The sequence below is a fragment of the Platichthys flesus genome, chromosome 9 (assembly GCF_949316205.1).
Source record: "Platichthys flesus chromosome 9, fPlaFle2.1, whole genome shotgun sequence".
NCBI classification, from domain to species: Eukaryota; Metazoa; Chordata; class Actinopteri; order Pleuronectiformes; family Pleuronectidae; genus Platichthys; species Platichthys flesus.
The window spans coordinates 26,817,832-26,837,596 of record NC_084953.1 but is presented as its reverse complement, the minus strand read 5'-3'; the positions used below and the strand labels follow the sequence as shown (position 1 = coordinate 26,837,596).

At 41.5% G+C, this 19,765-nt stretch overlaps 1 protein-coding gene across 6 annotated transcripts in view; it reads left to right on the top strand.

The window, feature by feature from the left end:
- szt2 (SZT2 subunit of KICSTOR complex) overlaps nucleotides 1-19,765 on the top strand; it is a 172,220-nt gene that overhangs the window by 139,081 nt on the left and 13,374 nt on the right. For 4 of the 6 annotated variants that reach the window (XM_062396266.1, XM_062396267.1, XM_062396264.1 and 1 more), the window contains 7 exons: nucleotides 1,779-2,037; nucleotides 2,158-2,237; nucleotides 2,924-3,049; nucleotides 3,668-3,870; nucleotides 4,375-4,471; nucleotides 5,492-5,572; nucleotides 6,196-6,270. In XM_062396266.1, coding sequence (XP_062252250.1) covers nucleotides 1,779-2,037; nucleotides 2,158-2,237; nucleotides 2,924-3,049; nucleotides 3,668-3,870; nucleotides 4,375-4,471; nucleotides 5,492-5,572; nucleotides 6,196-6,270 — 921 coding nt within the window. The remainder of the gene's footprint in view (nucleotides 1-1,778; nucleotides 2,038-2,157; nucleotides 2,238-2,923; nucleotides 3,050-3,667; nucleotides 3,871-4,374; nucleotides 4,472-5,491; nucleotides 5,573-6,195; nucleotides 6,271-19,765) is intronic. The other 2 variants (XM_062396270.1, XM_062396265.1) reach the window with 1 other exon arrangement.

Genomic DNA, 19,765 nt, shown 5'->3' with positions numbered 1-19,765 from the left:
CATCTGTCATGGTCCTGATGAGAAGCAAAGGGAGCACCAGTGCACAATTTGGCCCTCAAGCCTGTGGGCATGGCAAGCCCAGCTCTGCCACATTGGGGCAGCTGGGCCCTGAGCTGCTCCACTGAACAAACTTGCGCAGGGCAACAGCAAGCAGGGCATATGAACAATTATCATGTATCTAGTAATAATGCTAATCAACAATTACGCATAGTGCAGTGAATTTACAAAGTGTAATATAATGAGAAAAATCTAAACCTCTTCACTACTTCACTTGGTGGTATTTGTATTTGGTTTGTATTTATATAGCGCTTTTCTAGTTTTTATGTTACAGTTTTGCTATTCTCCAGTTCACACACACATATTCATAAAGGCCCTCTTTTTGCAGTCCTTTTCTATCACACACCACTCACACACTGCTGGCAATTTGGGTTTCAGTATCTGGCCAAAGGACACTTTGGCACACAGAATGGGGGAGTCTGGGGTCAAACTGCAGATCTTCTGGTTAATCAGGCACAAGCAAGAAACTGCTATTTATGAATTTGTGAAATTTGGTGCATCTTGACATAATTTAAGGGGCATGCGCTCTACTGAGTACCATTCTATTACAGATATGTTTAGAGCCATGCCATGCATACTTGACACATATCAGCAACACACTACAAAAAAATATCTTGTTATTCTAAAAAATATATATATCTGAAAGCCTTTGTCCTTTTAGTTGATTTATGTTAAAAGAGTATGTTTTATTTTAGATATTTTTAGAGCCTCCACAAAGAGCTTGACACAAATCAATATGTTATTCTTCTGTTTTAGAAAATAGGGACATAAATCGGGTTCTAAAGATATATTCACTGATGTACTATATATAAAAAAATGAACTAATAATAACCATAATTAAAAAAAAAGCTGATATTGACCTTAAAAGTGCATACCTCATAAAATACCCTGTGGGACTCCTCCACAAACTATCTACATCAATGTATCTAATAATTCCACAAATATCTCTCTGTCTTTATTAGGAACGCATATCTCACAAATTGGTTTCACACATGGCATGTCTGCTTTTAATTGTCCAAGAAAGTACATTCCCGAGTTTGGTGCAATTTGGAAACACGATACCTGCTATTAAAAAAAATTGAATTAACAGACGATCAGCAGTCAGTGGGGCAGGGTAGTGTTAAGTGAGATGACCATACATCTTCACAAAACTATAGCGGTGGTCGGTAACTGGTTCAAATCGCAGTTCAAATAGTTGCCAGATCACTTCGACAATTTGTTTACTTTAATCTCACCATGTCATACTGACAGACGCAGAAGGACAGGCTTACAACGAGTGCAAATCTCCGTTATGGAAGCAATGTTCACAGAATCAGTTACTGTTTGGCAATTTGTCCTTTCATTTGGTTGTTACAATGCTTTATACTGACCAGAATTATAAAGCTTTTATTTGGAAAAGTTGTCAATTTATGTCTGAAGATTGTATCGATTGCTTAATAGAACTCAGCCGACATGTCATGTTTGGAAAATTAACAGCAGTTAAGTAAATCATTCCAACTTATATAAAGGCCACACACATGAACAGTCACAAATAAAACAGGGAAGGTGAACACAGTTTCCTTACTTTATTTTGCATGATAGACTGTATATCAAAAGTTGTGCACACATTTCTAGCCTCTTATCTACCCGTTCTCTCTTTGTATATCATTGTATAGCAAGCTATTTGATGGGTGTCCTTTCACTTCTTTTCTATAAATTTTTTGCTTTCATTGCGTCTTTAGCAGGATTCCGACTGTTTCCTCAGCCCCTCTGTGGAACCTGATGCATTGCTACGGAGTGCAGTTCCTCCTTTGCCTAGTAAAGAGCAGGGCAGACTGGGTAGCGCTGGCCGAAGTCTTGCTCCACTCCACTTCCCCTCTGAGCTGCTCCCCTTTGACGAAGCTCTGAGGGACATATGCACCATTCGACCTTTGACAGAGGGGGATGTGGTGACCAGACATGGTGGCCAGCTCTTGGAGAGCAAAGCTGCTGAGAGGAGGGGTTGATACAGCTATTATTACACCTACTTTTAATACTACTGATGATGACATATTTTTTTCATGATTCCATCAAACTCCACACTAAATAGGAGTGGGGATGACTTTGAATTTGTGTTGACAGAACTGGAGAAACAGATGAAGATAGAGAACCTCTTTGTGACTTGGCAACAGAGGTCAGCACAGTCCAACATGCCCATTTCAGTAAGTAATTTATGAAATGTTTGTGACTTAAATACAGTATTGTATCAGTTAAATGATATATTCATACAGCAAAAGAACTGAGAATATATGGTAGGCTATTCATTCACTCATATACACTGAATATTCCCTTTTTTTTATAGATATAGTGTCAACAGATTTAGATTAAGTCTTAGCCAAGACAAGCAACCTCAATCTGAATGGTTGTTTCACTCCAATGTATCATTATTAATACAGATCCCAAGGCTTTGTGTATACTTTCACACAATGTATAATTTGCATAAGGATTCAGACAGGTTTCAAGCTAAATACAATGTCAACTGTTATAAAACTACGGCTTTTAAAGGGGTTAATTTCAGAGCTAAACTCTAAAATGTATTTGAATCCGTTATTAAGATCTGAAGATCTGTACATACTGACAGCACACCAATGTGATTATGAAGGGCAAGCCAGAGTAAGTTTGTTCTCCAACAAAACTTTCACTCACCATAGCAAATAACACAGAGCTGCCATTACAGCACTAAATAAATGCCTTGGTGAGTGTTACTTGTATGTATAGGAGCGCCTGTGTTGAAATCATGAATTATATTATTGATTAAATGTGATTTGATTGCACCATAGTCAGATGGATTTTAACTCTGCAGTATTATCATCTTATCCCATAGTGACAATAACCTTTGTGTCAACAGGGGGCAGATTTGGAGACCCTGAAGCAGTCATCAAGGCTGGTCCACTACTGTGCAACCCCTCTCCTATTTGACCCTATCTTCCGCAAGCAGATTCAAGAGGAACAGATTGTGCAGCCCCTGGTGAAGGTATCTCTGCTGTCTGAATAGAAACGTTATAGGAAGTTTAGGTTGTGTGACAGATTTTATGAATCAATACAGTGCATGAACAAATACTTTTGTGGTTTTATGCATAAAAATATAATTGAAAAACGTGTCCTCATAGGTAACAGGCAGTGTCACTCTTTTGTATCCTGTCATGACCAGCTCAAAAACCATGACAAATACTGGGAGGTATTCCAAGTAATTAAAGCAAAGTCTATATTCAGTTATTTATATTTGAAAAATATAAATATAAAAATATTCCAAAATGTAGCAGTCAGTCTGCTACGGATGTTATGTATGGACAAATGATAGAATATTGAGTGAAATGTTGGATGGTTAAGAGAAATATAAACAAGAAGCTGGAGCATGGAGCCTAGGGAGCTTCCCCTTACCCCATCGTTTCACCATAGAACCAGTGGGGTGCACTCCATACTAATAAATTACTCTTTATCTGGAACACTAGGCCCAACCTGGAAAAAACACTCCAATGGTCATGGCATCATGCCTTTATTCAAAAATCTGAGTGGCTAGACTCTTCCTTGTATGTTAAGGACAATGTATATTGTTCTGTAAATGTTAATAATATTGTGAAATGTGTCCCAGAAACGACATCGCTCCAGTGAATCCACAGCATCAGGTCGGGACCGCAGCTATAGCACCGACTCAGCTGACATGCTGCCAAGCCGACTCAAGGAAGAGCCCTGGCTGCTCGACATTTGCAGCACCTTCCTCCAGCAGTATGTCCAGTACTTGCAGAGCATGGGCTTTATTTTGGTCCAAGTCCGGCCTCAGTCCCCAGCTCGCAGGTCTGTGCATTTCTAAATACTCATATTCAAGTAACAGCCTAAACTTTCGTTTTGCTTTGGGAAAAATATGAACTTTCTAACCTTTCCTTTAGTAAATGTAGAGCATTGTATGTGTAGGGAACATAAGTGTTTTTTTTTAATGCATCTGCTCAATTGTTTGTGTGAAACAAATGATCCATCTATCTCTGCCTCTCTTAGTCGCCTCTCATCTTCCATTGGGAGCAGCATTCATCGATGAGTTATCATGTTTGTTTTGATCCTCTTATGATCTTTGACCTCCTAGCACATCTGCTCATAGCTGATGTAAGCAGAATATATGAGGGCATATGTCTGTCATGCGTGCCTGTCACTATCTAGGCTCAGACCAAGTCACCCTGAAATGTATTTTAGGGGTTGGCTAATGAGCTGATATTATACCATCAGCCCTTGGGGCCCAGGCCTATCTGGTTTGACCAGACTCTAACTGACTTGATCTCTATTCCACCCCAACCCCATCTCTCACAGCATTGCCCGGGCCCGTGCTGCGATGCTGAACTCTGTATCATTGGAAGGGAGGATGTCTTTTTCTTATGTAAAGCAGAAGAGTGAGGACAGCCCTAAGGTTAGTGTTCTCCTCAGAGATGCAGAAATTATATTCTGCCAGCACACACTTTGTGGGATCTGGCTTTGCCCCAAATATTTAAAAAATGCATTATTCAATCTTAGTCCATGTTTTCAGTTGTTCTCCAAAGTTGCGGTTCATTCCTCAAAAAAAATTTTTTAACATATTTTCATTAAGAAGCTATGCACGAGATCATGTTTGATCAATAAACAGCCTCTACCCAGTCTGCAGAAGAATTATCTAACACAAAATATAAAATAATATTTAACACTAATATATATATATGGTAACCTTTTCATAGTTGCTAACATTAGTGAGAAGTGGCTTGATTTACAAGTTTGTTGTACTGAGCACGCAGATGACTTTAATAACTCATAACTAAGGATGCTCTCTAAAATCTGTCTCTGAATTGAAACCTTTTATGAATATGTAAAAAATATTGAGACTTTTTAACCATGTTTTCAGATTTAGCTAATTTGTATTTATTTCTTTAAGCATCTCTGAGATTTCAATGACAACGACATGTTGTAGACAAGAACACTCATTTGCAAAATAGTCACCCATCATTTTGTTTTACATACTTATGCTAATTAGGAATTTACGAAGACATAGCATTCATCAATAGAAAAACACAGGTGTGAACAATTATGCAGTTTAAGGAAAATTCATAAATCTGAAGTAAAGTTTTCTAAGGAACCATCTAGCAAACACATTTAAGAAAATCTTAAGAATATATTGGTGAATGAGGTCCAAGGTTTTGTCTGCATGAGAGCAGGATAGAGGTCCTCAACAGCTGATTCCCATTCCACTCTAGGAACTCTAGAAACCACTAGTAAGCCTGTATGTAGAGAGCTCTGTAGATCTCAGGCAGATAAACTCAGTATCATTTTACCACTGCCAGATTTTTACTATAATAGGGAAGAAAATGGCAATACCAAATATCATCGTCACCATGTGGACAGTATACTTTTATCGAGTGGAACATTAATTGTAAGATTGTTTTGTAAATAAACATTGCAGACTTCAGCATCTGGCACCACTGCATATCACCTCCAGAGGGCATTGCCAGGTGGGATTGTGCTGATGGAACTGGCTTTTCAGGTATGATGCGGATCATTAGATGTGCTCATTACTATGCTCATTGACATACAGTGCTTGCTGGAATCACAATTGTTGGTCCTTTGGTATCTGTTGCTTGGAACGATCATTACCTGCAAGTCATGTATGTGTAAATTCAAAGCCAACCATTTTATGATGCAGTTTTTTAAGTATTTTAAGTATTTTTAAGTATTCTGTGTTTATATAGCGCTTTTCTAGTATTGATGACGACTTTACAGTAAAGTATTGCCCCATATGACAGCAATTTTTCCCAATGGGACTGCATCTTTCGAAATATTTAAACAATTACAATGTTTTCACTGTAATTAAAATATCAGTAAAAATGTTGTTGATGTTTATTTTATAGTCATTATTTTTGCAGTTTTTTGGACACTGTGACCAATGTGACGATGCTTCCAGATTAACAGTTGGGAGCATCACCAAAGTGATTTATCCCAAACAGGAAATCCGTCCAAACAACATGCCATAGCAATCCAGTCATTTTTTATATTTTTCACTTTTCACAAAAATGTCTGAATAATTCCTTTTACTTCCTGTGATGCTAATAATAAAAAAAATGTTGTTGAATGCACACGTTGTGTGTGTGTGCCTTCTCCCTTTCACAGGGTTGTTACTTCTGTGTGAAGCAGTATGCACTGGAGGGTTCCCGCATTCCCATGGGCCAGACAGTCAACTCCCAGGTAAATGCTTGGCACTGCTTTGGGGTCACACAATTTTAAAGTCTGGGCCAAACTGACTTTTATAGTGCTGCCTGTGCTATGCAGAACAACTTGCCTTTCATTTCAGCACCCATGTTATCAGAACGTCTACACTGCCTGCACCAGCAATTCGACTCAGATGTGTAAGCAGCGCAGAGTAGGGTCTACCCTATTTTCTCAGCATAACATGCAAATTTACAGCAAAAAAGAAAATTATCTTTCACCACATATTCAAAGTTAAAGCACACTCAGGTTTCTGTTGACTGAATCCTTTCATTTGTTTAAAAGGCTTTGATTGTTATTGCAGAACTGGAATATTCACATCTTAATAACGAGTCCTAGTGTTTAGTCACATATATAGCATTTATATGTATATATATATATATATATATATATAGTACTTTCATTTGAGGAAATGCGCTGCTTGATTGAACATCACATCCGGGGAGCAGCTATCACGCTCCACTCACGATGGCAGTGTTGCCCGGGTGTAAGCTCTTGCCAAAAGGAGAGAATAAGAGAGCAGTTTTCAGTTGGATACTTCAATACGCCTCACCTCTTCAACATGGAGATTACTTTACTTGGAAATGTATAAACAATGCTTTGAAAAAGTATTTCCCACCTTCCTGCTTTCTTTTTTTTTTTGCATATTTGTCACACTTAGATGTTTCAGATTATCAAAAAAAAAAAAAATTAAACAAAGTTATACCCAGTAAATAGAAAATGCAGTTTTTAAATGATAATTTCATTTATTAAGGTAAAAAAGCTATCCAAACCTACCAATATGTGAAAAAGTAATTGCCCCCCTTGATAAATCAAAAAATATGATTAACCACATATTTTGGAAAGCAAACAATTTTACTAGCCACACCAAGGCCTGATTACTGCCAGATTTGTTGAATCAAGAGATGAATTAAACAGAACCTGTCTGACAAAGTGAAGTAGGCTAAAAGATCAAAAAAAGCAACACATCATGCTGCGAACTCTAGAAATTCAAAAACAGATGAGAACAGAATCTATCAGTCTGGAAAGGATTACAAAGCCATTTCTAAGGCTTTGGGACTTCAGCGAACCACGGTGAGAGCCATTTTCCACAAATAGGAAGACTTGTGAACAGTGGTGAACTTTCCCCGGAGTGCTCGGCCTACCAAAATTACTCCAAGAGCGCATCGACAACTCATCCAGGAGGTCCTAAAAGACCCCAGAACATCAATCAATCAATCAATCAATCAATCAAATTTTATTTGTATAGCCCATATTCACAAGTTACTATTCATCTCATAAGGCTTTAACAGGGTGTGACATCCTCTGTCCTTAACCCTCAGCAAGAGTAAGGAAAAACTACTAAAAACCCTTTTAACAGGGTAAAAATAAGTAGAAACCTCAGAGAGAGCCACATGTGAGGGATCCTTCTCCCAGGACGGACAGAAGTGCAATAGATGCCACGTGTAGGAAAACATCATCAATAGTCTAAGCGTCTAGCAGCATTTGATGAGGGTAGACATCCCGAAGGACAACCCCAACATGACATGCCAACCAGTCCTGCTGCAATCACAGTCCATGCTCAGCAACCATCCAGACCACGATCCACCATCCAGACCAGACGCCACTCCAGTCCTCAGTCACCGTCCACCGCCGCCCACCAGGACCCATCACGAGCCACCACCGCGGTCCTGGTCCACCGCCCGTGCCCAATGCCAACGCGACACAGAGTCCGCCACCAGCACCACGATCAGCCCACATGACTCAGAATCCACCACACTGGATCCACCACTGCGACCCCCGTTGCGCGATCCACAAACCGCAATCCATGGTGCGGCTACAGAGGCCCTGGATCTGCGGGTGATAAAGCAAAGGGATTCCGGGGAAGGGGGATAGGGATGGAGAAGCTGGAAAGAGAAGCTCCGTGTGTCATGTGTCATAAAATAGAACAAGTAACGTTCTGAGCGCACAAATTAGCTCTAACTATAAGCTTTATCAAAAAGGAAGGTTTTGAGCCTACTCTTAAACGAAAAGATGGTGTCTGCTTCCCAAACTGAAAGTGGTAGATTATTCCACAGCCGAGGGGCTTGATGGCTAAAAGCTCTGGCTCCTACTCTACTTTTAGAGACGTTAGGGACGACAAGTAGGCTTGAATTCTGGGAGCGGAGTGCACTAGTGGGTTTACAAGGTATTAACAGCTCTTTAAGGTAAAAAGGTGCTATATTATTAAGGGCCTTGAAGGTGAGGAGGAGAATTTTAAATTATATTCTAGATTTAACCCGGAAGCCAGTGTAGCGATACCTATGCTGGAGAAATGTGCTCTCTTCTTTTTGTTCTCGTCAGGACACGTGCTGCGGCATTTTGGACAAGCTGTCGAGTCTTTAACGACTTACTGCTGGAGCCTGATAATAATGAATTACAATAGTCCATTCCGATGTAACAAAGGCTTGGACTAGTTTTTCTGCATCTTTTTGTGAAAGGACATGTCTAATTTTTGAAATATTACGCAAGTGGAAAAAAGTGGTCCTAGAAATTTGTTTTAAGTGACTATTAAAGGATAAATCTTCTAATGAACTGCATGCCTCACTTGCCTCGGTTAAGGTCAGTGTTCACGATTCAACAATAACAAAGACACTGGGCAAAAATGGCATCCATGGGAGAGTTCCAAGGCGAAAGCCACTGCTGACCAAAAAGAACACAAAAGCTTGTCTAACATTTGCCAAAAAACATCAGAATCAGAATTATTTTAGTTTACAAGTATGTTTGCACATACAGGAAATTGCCTTGTTGTCGTTCGTTGGTGCACTGAACATAAAACAACAATATAGAACGAAATATATACAGTAGCAGAGTTATGGGCATGTGCGGTGCTAAGGTGCAGAGATTGGTGCCAATAATATATAAATTCTAGATTATGTGCAAGGGGGGGGCAGAGTCAGTGATATGCAGAGTCAGTGTGATGCAGGGGGCTTGTTTGTGAGCCCCACTGCCATGGGGAAAAAACTGTTCAGATGGCGCAAGGTTTTAGTCCTGATAGCCCGGAACCTTTTTCTCCGGAAGGGAGTCTTTGGAATAAGTGGTGACCGGCATGGGAAGGATCAGCAATGATCTCAACCATCACTTTCCGCGGGCATGTTGAATTTCTTCAGTTGCCGCAGGAAGAATATCCTCTGCTGGGCCTTCTTGACGGTGGAGGTGATGTTATCCGTCCACCTCAGGTCCTGTGCAATTATAGTCCCCAGGAATCTGAAAGACCCCACTGTTTTAACTGGGGAGTCGCACATGGTGAGGGGGGGCTGTTTGAGCTGGGCTCCTCCTGAAGTCTGCTACCATCTATACAGTTTTCAAAGCGTTCAGCTCCAGGTGGTTCTGGCTGCACCAGGAAGCCAGGCTGTTAAATTCCTTTCCATAGGTGGCCTCGTCCCCATTGGAGATTAATCCAATTAGGGTTGCGTCGTCAGCAAACTTCAGGAGTTTGACAGAGGGATTGCTGGAGGTGCAGTTTTTGTAGTAGAGGGAGAAGAGTAGAGGGGAGAGCACGCAACCTTGTGGCGCTCCAGTGCTGATGGTTCGGGGCTCAGAGACAAGCTTGCCAAGCCTCACACGCTGCTTCCTGTCGGTCAGGAAGTTAGTGATCCACCTGCAGGTGGGCTCAGGCACGCTCAACTGTGTCATCTTGTCCCGAAGAACAGCGTGGCCGATGGTATTGAATGCGGAGCTGAAGTCCACAAACAGGATCCTGGCGTAGGTGCCGGGGGAGTCAAGGTGCTGGAGGATGAAGTGGAGTCCTATGTTGACAGGATCGTCAACGGACCTGTTGGCTCTGTAGGCAAACTGCAGTGGGTCGAGGAGGTGGTTGGTTGTGGTGTTGAGGTGGGTCAGCACGAGGCGCTCAAAGGTCTACATTACTACAGAAGTCAGGGCGACTTGTCTGTGCGTGTCGGAATACATCTGTCTTCACAGAAGCTGATGTAGGACTTCCCAGCATATGTGTATTCGTCCAGGCTTTCAGAAGCAGTTCTAAAAATGTCCCAGTCAGTGACACATATCCTCCACAGCTTCTCTGCTGCTCCAGTTCTTGGATCTCAGCACATCAGGTTTAAAAAGTTTTAGTTTCTGTCTGTAAGCCCGGGATCAGGTGAATGAGAGCGTGGTCGGATAGACCCAGGGCAGTGCGGGAAACTGCATGATACACCTTGCTTATGGTGCTTTAGCAGTGGTCCAGAGTATTCTCCTCCCTAGTCGGGCATTTGATTTCTGTATCTTGAGGATCTCCAAGACTTTTGGGGAAATAGTCTGTGGACTGAGGAAACAAAAGTTGAACTTTTTTGAAGGTGTGCGTCCCGTTACATCTGTTGAAAACTAACACAACATTTCATAAAAACAACATCATACCAAGAGTCAAACATGGTGGTGATAGTGTGATGGTCTGGGGCTGGGACAATGAATTATTTTCTATACCAGAAAATCCTGGAGCTTGACGTCAGACCCTGACGTCAAGCTCAAGCGCTCTTGGTTTATGTAGCAGGACAATGATCAACCTCTGAATTGCAAAAAAATTACTTATCACATAGGGCCAAGTAGGTTTGGATAGCTTTTCCCCTGAATAAATGAAATCATCATTTAAAAACTCCATTTTGTAGTTACTCTGGTTATCTTTGCCTTATATTACAAAGTGTAATTACAAAGTGTAATATAAGGCAAATACTTTTTCACAGCACTGTATATAAAACGTCAGTCTTTGGAGTAATGTGTGTTCACTTGGAGGTCCAAGTCCATCCGTGCAGTAAACTGTTAGTGGCTGCCGACTGCATATATTTTTTGTGTTGGTAAACTGCGATCATGTAGTTGGTCGTTATGACACTCATATAAGGGTTCAAATAGTGTCCTTGGGAAAGATATTAAACCCCCAATTGATCCTGATGGCTGTGTGCTGCGAGTGTGTGATTGATGTGTGATAGGGAAAGTGCTGCTCATAGATGCACTGTAAGCAGGCACGTGTACAGATAGACCCCCCAATGGTGCTCAAGCACTGGCCCTTTTGCCCTGGATCCCAACTTTTTCTTCATTCATCAATATTTAAGAATAACAATTACTCTCTCTGTCATCAATTCCCCCCAAATGTGTTTTGATATCTATGATATATACGGGGCATTTATTTGAGTTGTTGTGATAATGTCGCCCCAACATGCTCCACGGCGCTCACAAGTTCTACAAATTGGACAAGTTCAATAGTTTTGTTTCATTTAAAATCGTAATAATTGAAATGAAAGATAGGTCTTAAGTTGAGCTACATGACAGTATGGTGAGGTATATTGTGGTATATTATTAGCAGTGATACGCGTTACTCTAATCTGACCACTTTTTTCAGTAATGAGTAATCAAACGCGTTTCTATTTCCAAACCAGTAATCAGATTAAAGTTACTTGTCTGAGTCATTGTGCTTTACTATTTTGGTAATTGTGGTTAAACCGCTGGGCACGTGCCGCGACTGGGGAAGCAGTCGCCCTGTTGCCCTCCTCTCCACGCCGCCGGAGGCTCGGTGTGCGGAACGCCTCAACATTTTTTGGGGGGGTGGTCATCTTCCGGTGGCGCCTCACGGCGTCGCTGGTGCGGGGGCTTTTCTCTTGGGCCGCGGGGTGATGTCCGTTGCCGGTGCGGAAGGCGGGCCGTTGGAGGCGACCGGGTACGGCGGTCAGCGGCGGCGACTCTGGACGAGTGTCGGGCCCTTCTCCAGGATCACCTCAGCTAAGGCCCCGCAGTTTCTAATAAAGTGAGTGTTGGCAAAACCGATTGTCATTTTTATGTTGAGCCGGCGGGGGTGTTGTCGGCAGCTGCTGAATGTAACTAATAAACTAATTTGTAATCTAACTTAGCTACTTTTAAAATCAAGTTTTATTTTTTTTTATTTTTTCAAAGTAACTGTGGCAACACTGATTATTAGTGTAATGCTGCCTATGCTTCAAATCAGAAAACAGTACAAATGTGTGTGTACTGTGTTGTCATAGAGATTATGTACGTCACTCTTGATTATTATGCACAACATTGATTTGTCTAATTTACAAAATTCTAATAAAACAGATGAGGGAGAATCAGTAACCCTACCTGGTCCAGGGGTGCCATTATTTATTTATTCAGTATTATTATTTGTAGTTTCATAACACATTTTTGCGATGGGTGCCCTTTTTTTGGTTTAAGCACCTGCCCCCCAACATGTCTGTTCACGTGCCTGACTGTAAAAATGTGTTTGTGAATTTTTAAATGTATTTTCTGTTAAGTGCTTTGAGAGGTCATAAAGACAAGAATAGCTCTACATAAATAGACAATTTAACAAAATTTCTATCTACATTGTCTAGCCCATTGTAAAGAGTCCCAAGTAGCTGTAAATATAGTATTAATTTAAAGTTACTGTTAAGGTGTTTTTACACTGAACTCGAGATGGTCAGTCAAACAGTGTAGTCGAACCATGTACCGTTACTTGTGTTTTCAGTTGATGATTTGTTTCAGGATTGTCAGGCTCTGCTCTTGACTTATCAGAAACTGCATTTATCAAAGGATAATACTGGCCATATGATTGTTGTGGCCGGCTGTGGCTTCGGGGGATTGTTCTTTTACCATAAGGTCGGCAATTTGATCCCAGTCTTCCCCATTCTGCATTGGCAAGATACTGAACCCCAATTGCCCCTGAAAGCCGGGCCATTGTCATTAAATTTGCTGCCTATATGAATGTGTGCGTGAATGATGGCTCAGAGGTTAGAGCGGTTTTCCCATGCAACCAAAAATGAACAGTACATCCACGGGCGGCTGTGGATGAGGGGCAGAGCAGTCGTCCTATATCCTGAAGGTCGGAAGTTAGATCCCCAGTCTTCCCTATCTGCATGCCGAAGTTTCCTTGGGCAAGATCCTAAACCCTGAATTGTCCCTCATAGAACAAGAGAGTGCTGCTAATATATGCACTTAATGTATGAATGTAAACATACTGTAAAGTTCTTTGAGTGGTCATCAAGACTAGAAAAGCTCTATATAAATTCAAACCCATTTACATCTTTCAAAAACATTCATAAGCTTGACTCCTACTGAAATTGTAAATCTTTAAAAACAGCTCACAATTATGAACTTTCATTTTTATAACAACTTAACAAAACAACATTTTATAGTTTATATAATTTGGTGCCCTATTTCGATTGCAAAGAAAGGTTCAAAGAGGATATTGGTTCAAAGACTTTCAGCATCTCCATGCGCACCTGCTTGTTGTAGAAGTTTCAAGTGCAAAAGGGCAGGCTGAGGTAGAACAAAGATCATAGGTGGTTAATAAATAAACTCTCGTAACTGTTCTCCTGATTTTTCAGGTAATCAATTCAGTGCCTTTAAATTTGGTTAGTACCAGAGTATTCTTAAAATTGTTTTGGATATTTATAATTAGTGGGGCATCACCCTGGTTCAGAAATCAATAACCAAACTGTGAAAACAGTCTTAAAGGGTGTTCAGCAGTGACGATCAATATCTGGGATATACAATGCTCAAAAAAAGGGGAGGTGAACTTCAGGGATATCGATCAGTCCATTTAGGAAGCAAAAGTGATTGTGAACCAAGTTCACTTGCTTTGATGCAAATGAAAGAGACAACAGGTGCTGTGGAGAGGCAAAAATGAGACAACCCCAAAAAAGGGAATGGTTTTACATGCGGTGGCCACAGACAGCTGCTCTCTACTTATCCTTTATTTAATACTGATCCCTCTCTACTAATTTTTGAGAAAGTGGTGGCCAAGCAGCTCACAACTGCAATAGATGAACACAGTATTCTTGATAAGTTTCAGACTGGTTTCCGGCGGTTTAACTCCATTGAAGCGGCTCTTCTCCGAGTCTCAAATGATATCTTGATGCAGGACAATGCAGGAGAATGTTCTGTATTGGTTCTGTTAGATCTTAGTTCAGCTTTTGATACTGTTGACGACCATATCTTGGTTAAGAGACATGAGCAGTGGGTGGGTATCACTGTGTCAGCCCTGCAGTGGTTCTCCTCCTACTTCAGATAGGTTCAGTCCTTTTTCCCATCCTGTTTGCCTTGTATAAGCTTCCCCTCGGACAGATAATAAGGCACTTTAAAGGTATCTCCTATCACAGCTACGCAGATGATGTTCAGTTATATGTCTCTTTTAAAACCATAAAACATATCTAAACAGTCAGTTTTAAATAACTGCCTGAATGCTATAGAGGACTGGATGACATATCATTTCTTGCAGTTAAATGCAGATAAAACAGAAGTCCTCATTCCTGCCCCTCCTAGTCTTGTCCTGAAGACAAAGGATGGGCTTGGGTCTCTTACCTCGAGGGTTAAACCATTCATAAGAAATCTAGTTGTCACTATGGACCAGGCCCTGACACTGGACCAACATGTCAAATGTCTGATCACTCGGATTTTTGGATCTGCTGATGCGATGACATAGCGGCTGGGATCAGCAAATGTCGCCGCCTCGGACAGCCCGGATGCACCGTGTCACCGCCACTCCCCCCGTCGCTTTTGCCATGTGTTAACTAGCTGCTTACCTTGAGCTCTGGGCTCGCAAGCTCAAGCTAGCGAGCTAATGCCTCAGACAGCTAAGTAGCCTCATATAACATGCAGATCGTCAAGGCGGAGGCCCTCGGGACACTAACCGCTTTCCGCAGGATCCGAGCTTCACCCTAATGCACAGTGTCGGCAGTGTAAGCCCGGGCTCCATCGTTAGCTCGCAAGCTTACGCTAGCCATTGAACCAGGCCGTCTCTCCGCGGAGCCGGTGAGATGATGCACTTCTGTCCGTCCTGAGAGAGGGATCCCTCACATGTGGCTCTCTCTGAGGTTTTTACGTATTTTTACCCTGTTTAAAGGGTTTTTAGTAGTTTTTCCTTACTCTTGCTGAGGGTTAAGGACAGAGGATGTCACACCCTGTTAAAGCCCTATGAGATGAATTGTAATTTGTGAATATGGGCTATACAAATAAAATTTGATTGATTGATGATGATGGGCAATGTAGCGAGACTCCCTACATGGGCATGGTTGGCAAATATGTATATTTTTGCCGTAATCCCTTATCGTTTTGGACATTGAGGAATCACAAAAAATCGCGGGAGTTGTTTTTTTCAAGAGTTTTTTGGACGGTAGACATGCCAGATACCCAAAATAACATGTAGAAGCACTGCAAAAGTGGAATTTTCATAATATGGGCCCTTTAAGATCTGTGGACACTGTGGAAACCTGTGTAAACCTAACAAATTCCATGATGGTGCCACGAACGGCCGCCTCGGTGTGTTGGTGCGCACTTCTATGTTTGATTTTAAGAATTTAATTCAGTTCATTGCGACCCAACTCAGATTATTTTCACTATGGACGAGCTTCTTAACATCATCGAGCAGATACAAGGAGTGGAGAGGAGAGAGACCACGTATTCCCCTGTTATATCCTTGGGGACTTTAATAAGGGGAACTCATCTCACTATCTCCCCAAATACAAACAGTTAATCGAATGCCCGACCAGGGAGGAGAATACTCTGGACCACTGCTACAGTACCATCAGCAAGGCTTATCATGCAGTTTCTCGCGCTGCTCTGGGTCTATCCGACAATGCTCTTATTCATCGGATCCCGGCTTAAATACAGAAACTCAAACTTCTAAACCTGTTGTGCTGAGATCTAAGAACTGGAGCAGCAGAGCTGCGTGACTGCCAGGACAACACAGACTGGAACATTTTGTAGAACTGCTTCCAACAGCTTGGACGAATACACAGATGCTGTGACATCATACATCAGCTTCTGTGAGGACAGATGTATTCCAACACGCACCAGGGTGAGTTACAACAACGACAAGCCCTGGTTCACAGCAAAACTCAATCAGCTCCATTTGGAGAAAGAGGTGGCCTTCAAGAATGGGGACATGGATAGGTTCAGACTGGCTAAATACTCGCTTGGCAAGGAGTTTAAGGAGGCCAAAATACAGTATTCCAAGAAGCTAGAACAACAATTTGCAGCCAACGACTCATTGTCAGTCTGGAAAGGCCTTAGGGTGATAACCGGCTGCAAAACCAAATCCTCCCACTCCTTGGAAGACCTCAAACTTTCAAACGACCTGAATGACTTTTACTGCAGATTCGACCGACAATAGACCAGTTCTAACCCCAAATTCCAAACCACCCTCCACAAAGACACAGAATTATATATGTATTATTTATTATATTTATTTCTATTTCATAATTAATGTTATTTTATCAGCAATACTCTATAGGCCTTGTTAGTTCCAGGTTCAATATGTGCACTAAGGTTCTTTCAGTAAGTTTTCAATATACATTGAACCCGTCTAGCCCTTGACTTATATTTTTTATTTCGGCCCACTGTGTATTTGCCAGAGGTGTAAAAAGTACTGAAATATTGTACTCAAGTAAAAGTACCTTTACTTTGATGAAATTTTAATCAAGTAAAAGTAAAAAGTAGCTCATTTAAAATGTACTTTAAGTAAAAGTTACTTAGTTACTTCCAACAACTTGATGGGGGCCGCTCCTATACAGTGAAATAAAGGACAAGGGGTCATAAATCCAATTAATTAAAGGATAATCTTTACAAATATAAGTGCAATCACATTAAACATGCCAAACATAAAAAATTGAACATGTCAACACAACATTTAATAACTGCCCCTCGGCACCATTGTAAATGAGGGTCTTATTCCTCAATGTGTTTTCCGAGGCTTAAATAAATAATCTATCAACTTTTGGGAGGACATGTCAAGACATGAACAACATGACAGTTCAAATAAAAAGTTAAAATGCCGCTGTCCCACTGTATATTTAAACTTTTGGTTAAAGTTTGGTCCACCTTTAGAGCACTAGTCTACAAACTTCTTGTTGAGGTTGAGCAGCAGCTGAATTTCAATGTGAGTAGAGCTCATCCAGGCTTGCTGTGCAGCGACCAGAAGCACAGCTGAAGAGTTGCTTGCAGACGGCCGAGGCAGGTAGGCCAGTGTTGAGTTTCAGGCAGTGTTGTGCATGAACGAATTCAAAAGAACACTAGCGGTTCCATTCAGCCTTGTTGGACGACCATTTAGCTACGTGTGGATGCTAGAGGACCTACTGAAGGCAATATTATCTGGGTGGTCGTGAGTAGCCATTATTGGGCGAAAAATAATCCAGTTAACAGGCCTGCAACAGGGGGGTTGAACTGATTTTTTTATTTGTTGTTTTCCAGTTCCGGCTTTTGTATTTTCTTTTATACCAGTATGATGTTCCTGTTTGTAACAGGTGATTGTTATTCCATGTGAACACAAATTTTTTCTTATACCAGGGAGATTTTTGTGACAGTTATTATTCTGTGTGGTTTATTATTAGTTACCTAATGATAAGTCAGTTTTAAATGTGAGATGCTGTTTGTTATTCAGGGCCTAAATATAGTTTAAAAAGCCTAAATAATACTAAATCTTATTTCTGGTAGCGAATCATCACTATATCAACTACATGCCTGCCTTGGTTAAATAAATTCTATGTAAATAATTGACAGTGTGTTATGGACTTCACTCACTTCCATTAGTAGGTGTTATTCAGGTGGTATAAAGTGAACTCAGGTAAAAGCCGAGTCTTAACAGGGAATTGACTATAGGGCTACAGACAAATAATGAATTTGAACGGTGAACAAGTTCATATTATCTGAGGTCTAGATAAAACGTTACAGCATGTTTTCCTTCCCCTGAGAGACGCTGTCTTGAGATCATTGTTGTGTTTATTTCAAAAGAAATGCCGTCTGAAAGTTGTAATTCCGTTTTCTTGGAAAATTGTTTGAAAATTGTGGGGGACAGGGTGGGGGGGGCCGCCAGGAGTCAAGCTTGCATAGAGCACCAAATGTGTTAGGGCCGGCCCTGTGTAGCGCAGTGATTCTCAAACTGTGTGGTGCGCACATAACTGGTGGTGCGCGCGACCGGAGGGGAAAATGCGAGGCGGAACTAATATTATAGCCGAACTAATGTTTTGACGTCCGCATCTTTTTAACGATGGCGCAGTAAACAAATCGCTCTTTCGCCGGAGCCAGGGGTCGGAACTCGCAGCTCTGCAGCCACGAGTTGCTCTTCAGCCCCTCTGCAGTGGCTCCCAGTGCAGTGTTGTGCATGTCGCGGATATTTTTCACGAACAGTGAACTTTACGATCAGTTTCATATGTTGAAAGTGCGTGTGAGGGAACCTCATCCACTCTATGCCGCATCTACCACTGCAGTGAGAATTGCCTTGCGCCTTGAACTGTTTTTTTTTTACTCAGTAACGGATGTCATTCCAATGTAGCGAAGTACAATACTTCAGTCAAAATCTACTTAAGTAAAAGTAAAATTACCCATTTAAAAAGCTACTCCAAAAATTACAAAGTACACAAAAAATCTACTCAATTACAGTAACGTGAGTAAATGTAATTCGTTACTTTACACCTCTGGTATTTGCGTTAGACACCCCTGCTCCCCACCAAAAACTGCACCTCCAGCCACCCCTCTGTCAAACTCCTGAAGTTCTCAGACGACACAGCCCTATTGGATTAATCTTTAATGGGGACGAGGCCGCCTACAGAGAAGAAGTTGACAGCCTGGCTTCCTGGTGCAGCCAGAACTACCTGGAGCTGAACGCTTTGAAGACTATAGAGATGGAAGTACACTTCCTGAGGAGCTTACCCAAACCGCCTCCCTAACCATGTACGGCTCCCCAGTTAAAAGAGTGGAGTCTTTCAGATTCCTGTGGACTATCATTGCAGAGGACCTGAGATGGGCGGAGAACATCACGTCCACCATCAAGAAGGCCCAGCAGAGGATGTTCTTACTGCGGCAACTGAAGAAATTCAACATGATGGAAAGTGGCATTGTTGAGATCTAGACAGCCATCATTGAGTTCATCCTCACCGCAACTATTACCGTCTGGTTTGCTATACAGCCAAGGACAAGGGCAGACTGCAGCGGATTATTCGGTCAGCTGAGAAGGTCATCGGCTGCGACCTGCCGGCTCTCCTAGACCTGTTTCACTTAGGGACCAATAAGAGAGCAGGGAAGATTATTGCTGATCCTTCCCATCCCGGTCACCACCTATTTCAGAGTGCATGGCTGCCAGTGCATCCGTAAAAAAAGTCCCAGGCTATCAGGACTAAAACCTTGCGGCACCTGAACAGTTTTTGCCCCATGGCAGTGGGGCTCACAAAAAATGCCCCTGCATCACCCTGACTCTGCCCCCCCTCGCACATAATTTAATCCGAAACCAATAACTGCACTTTAGCACCGCACATGCCCATAACTTATTGTTTCTTACTGTATATATTGTTATTTTATGTCCAATTGTTGTTTTCTCTCCAGTGCACCAACCACACCAATGCATTTCCCATATGTGCAAATTTACTTTCTGATACTGGAAATCAGCTTAAGACAAATTTATTTAGATTAGCCCTAGACTAACCCTTTTTTTGGAGTTTTTTATTTGTATGCATGTATACTCTTATTTTACCCTGTAAGG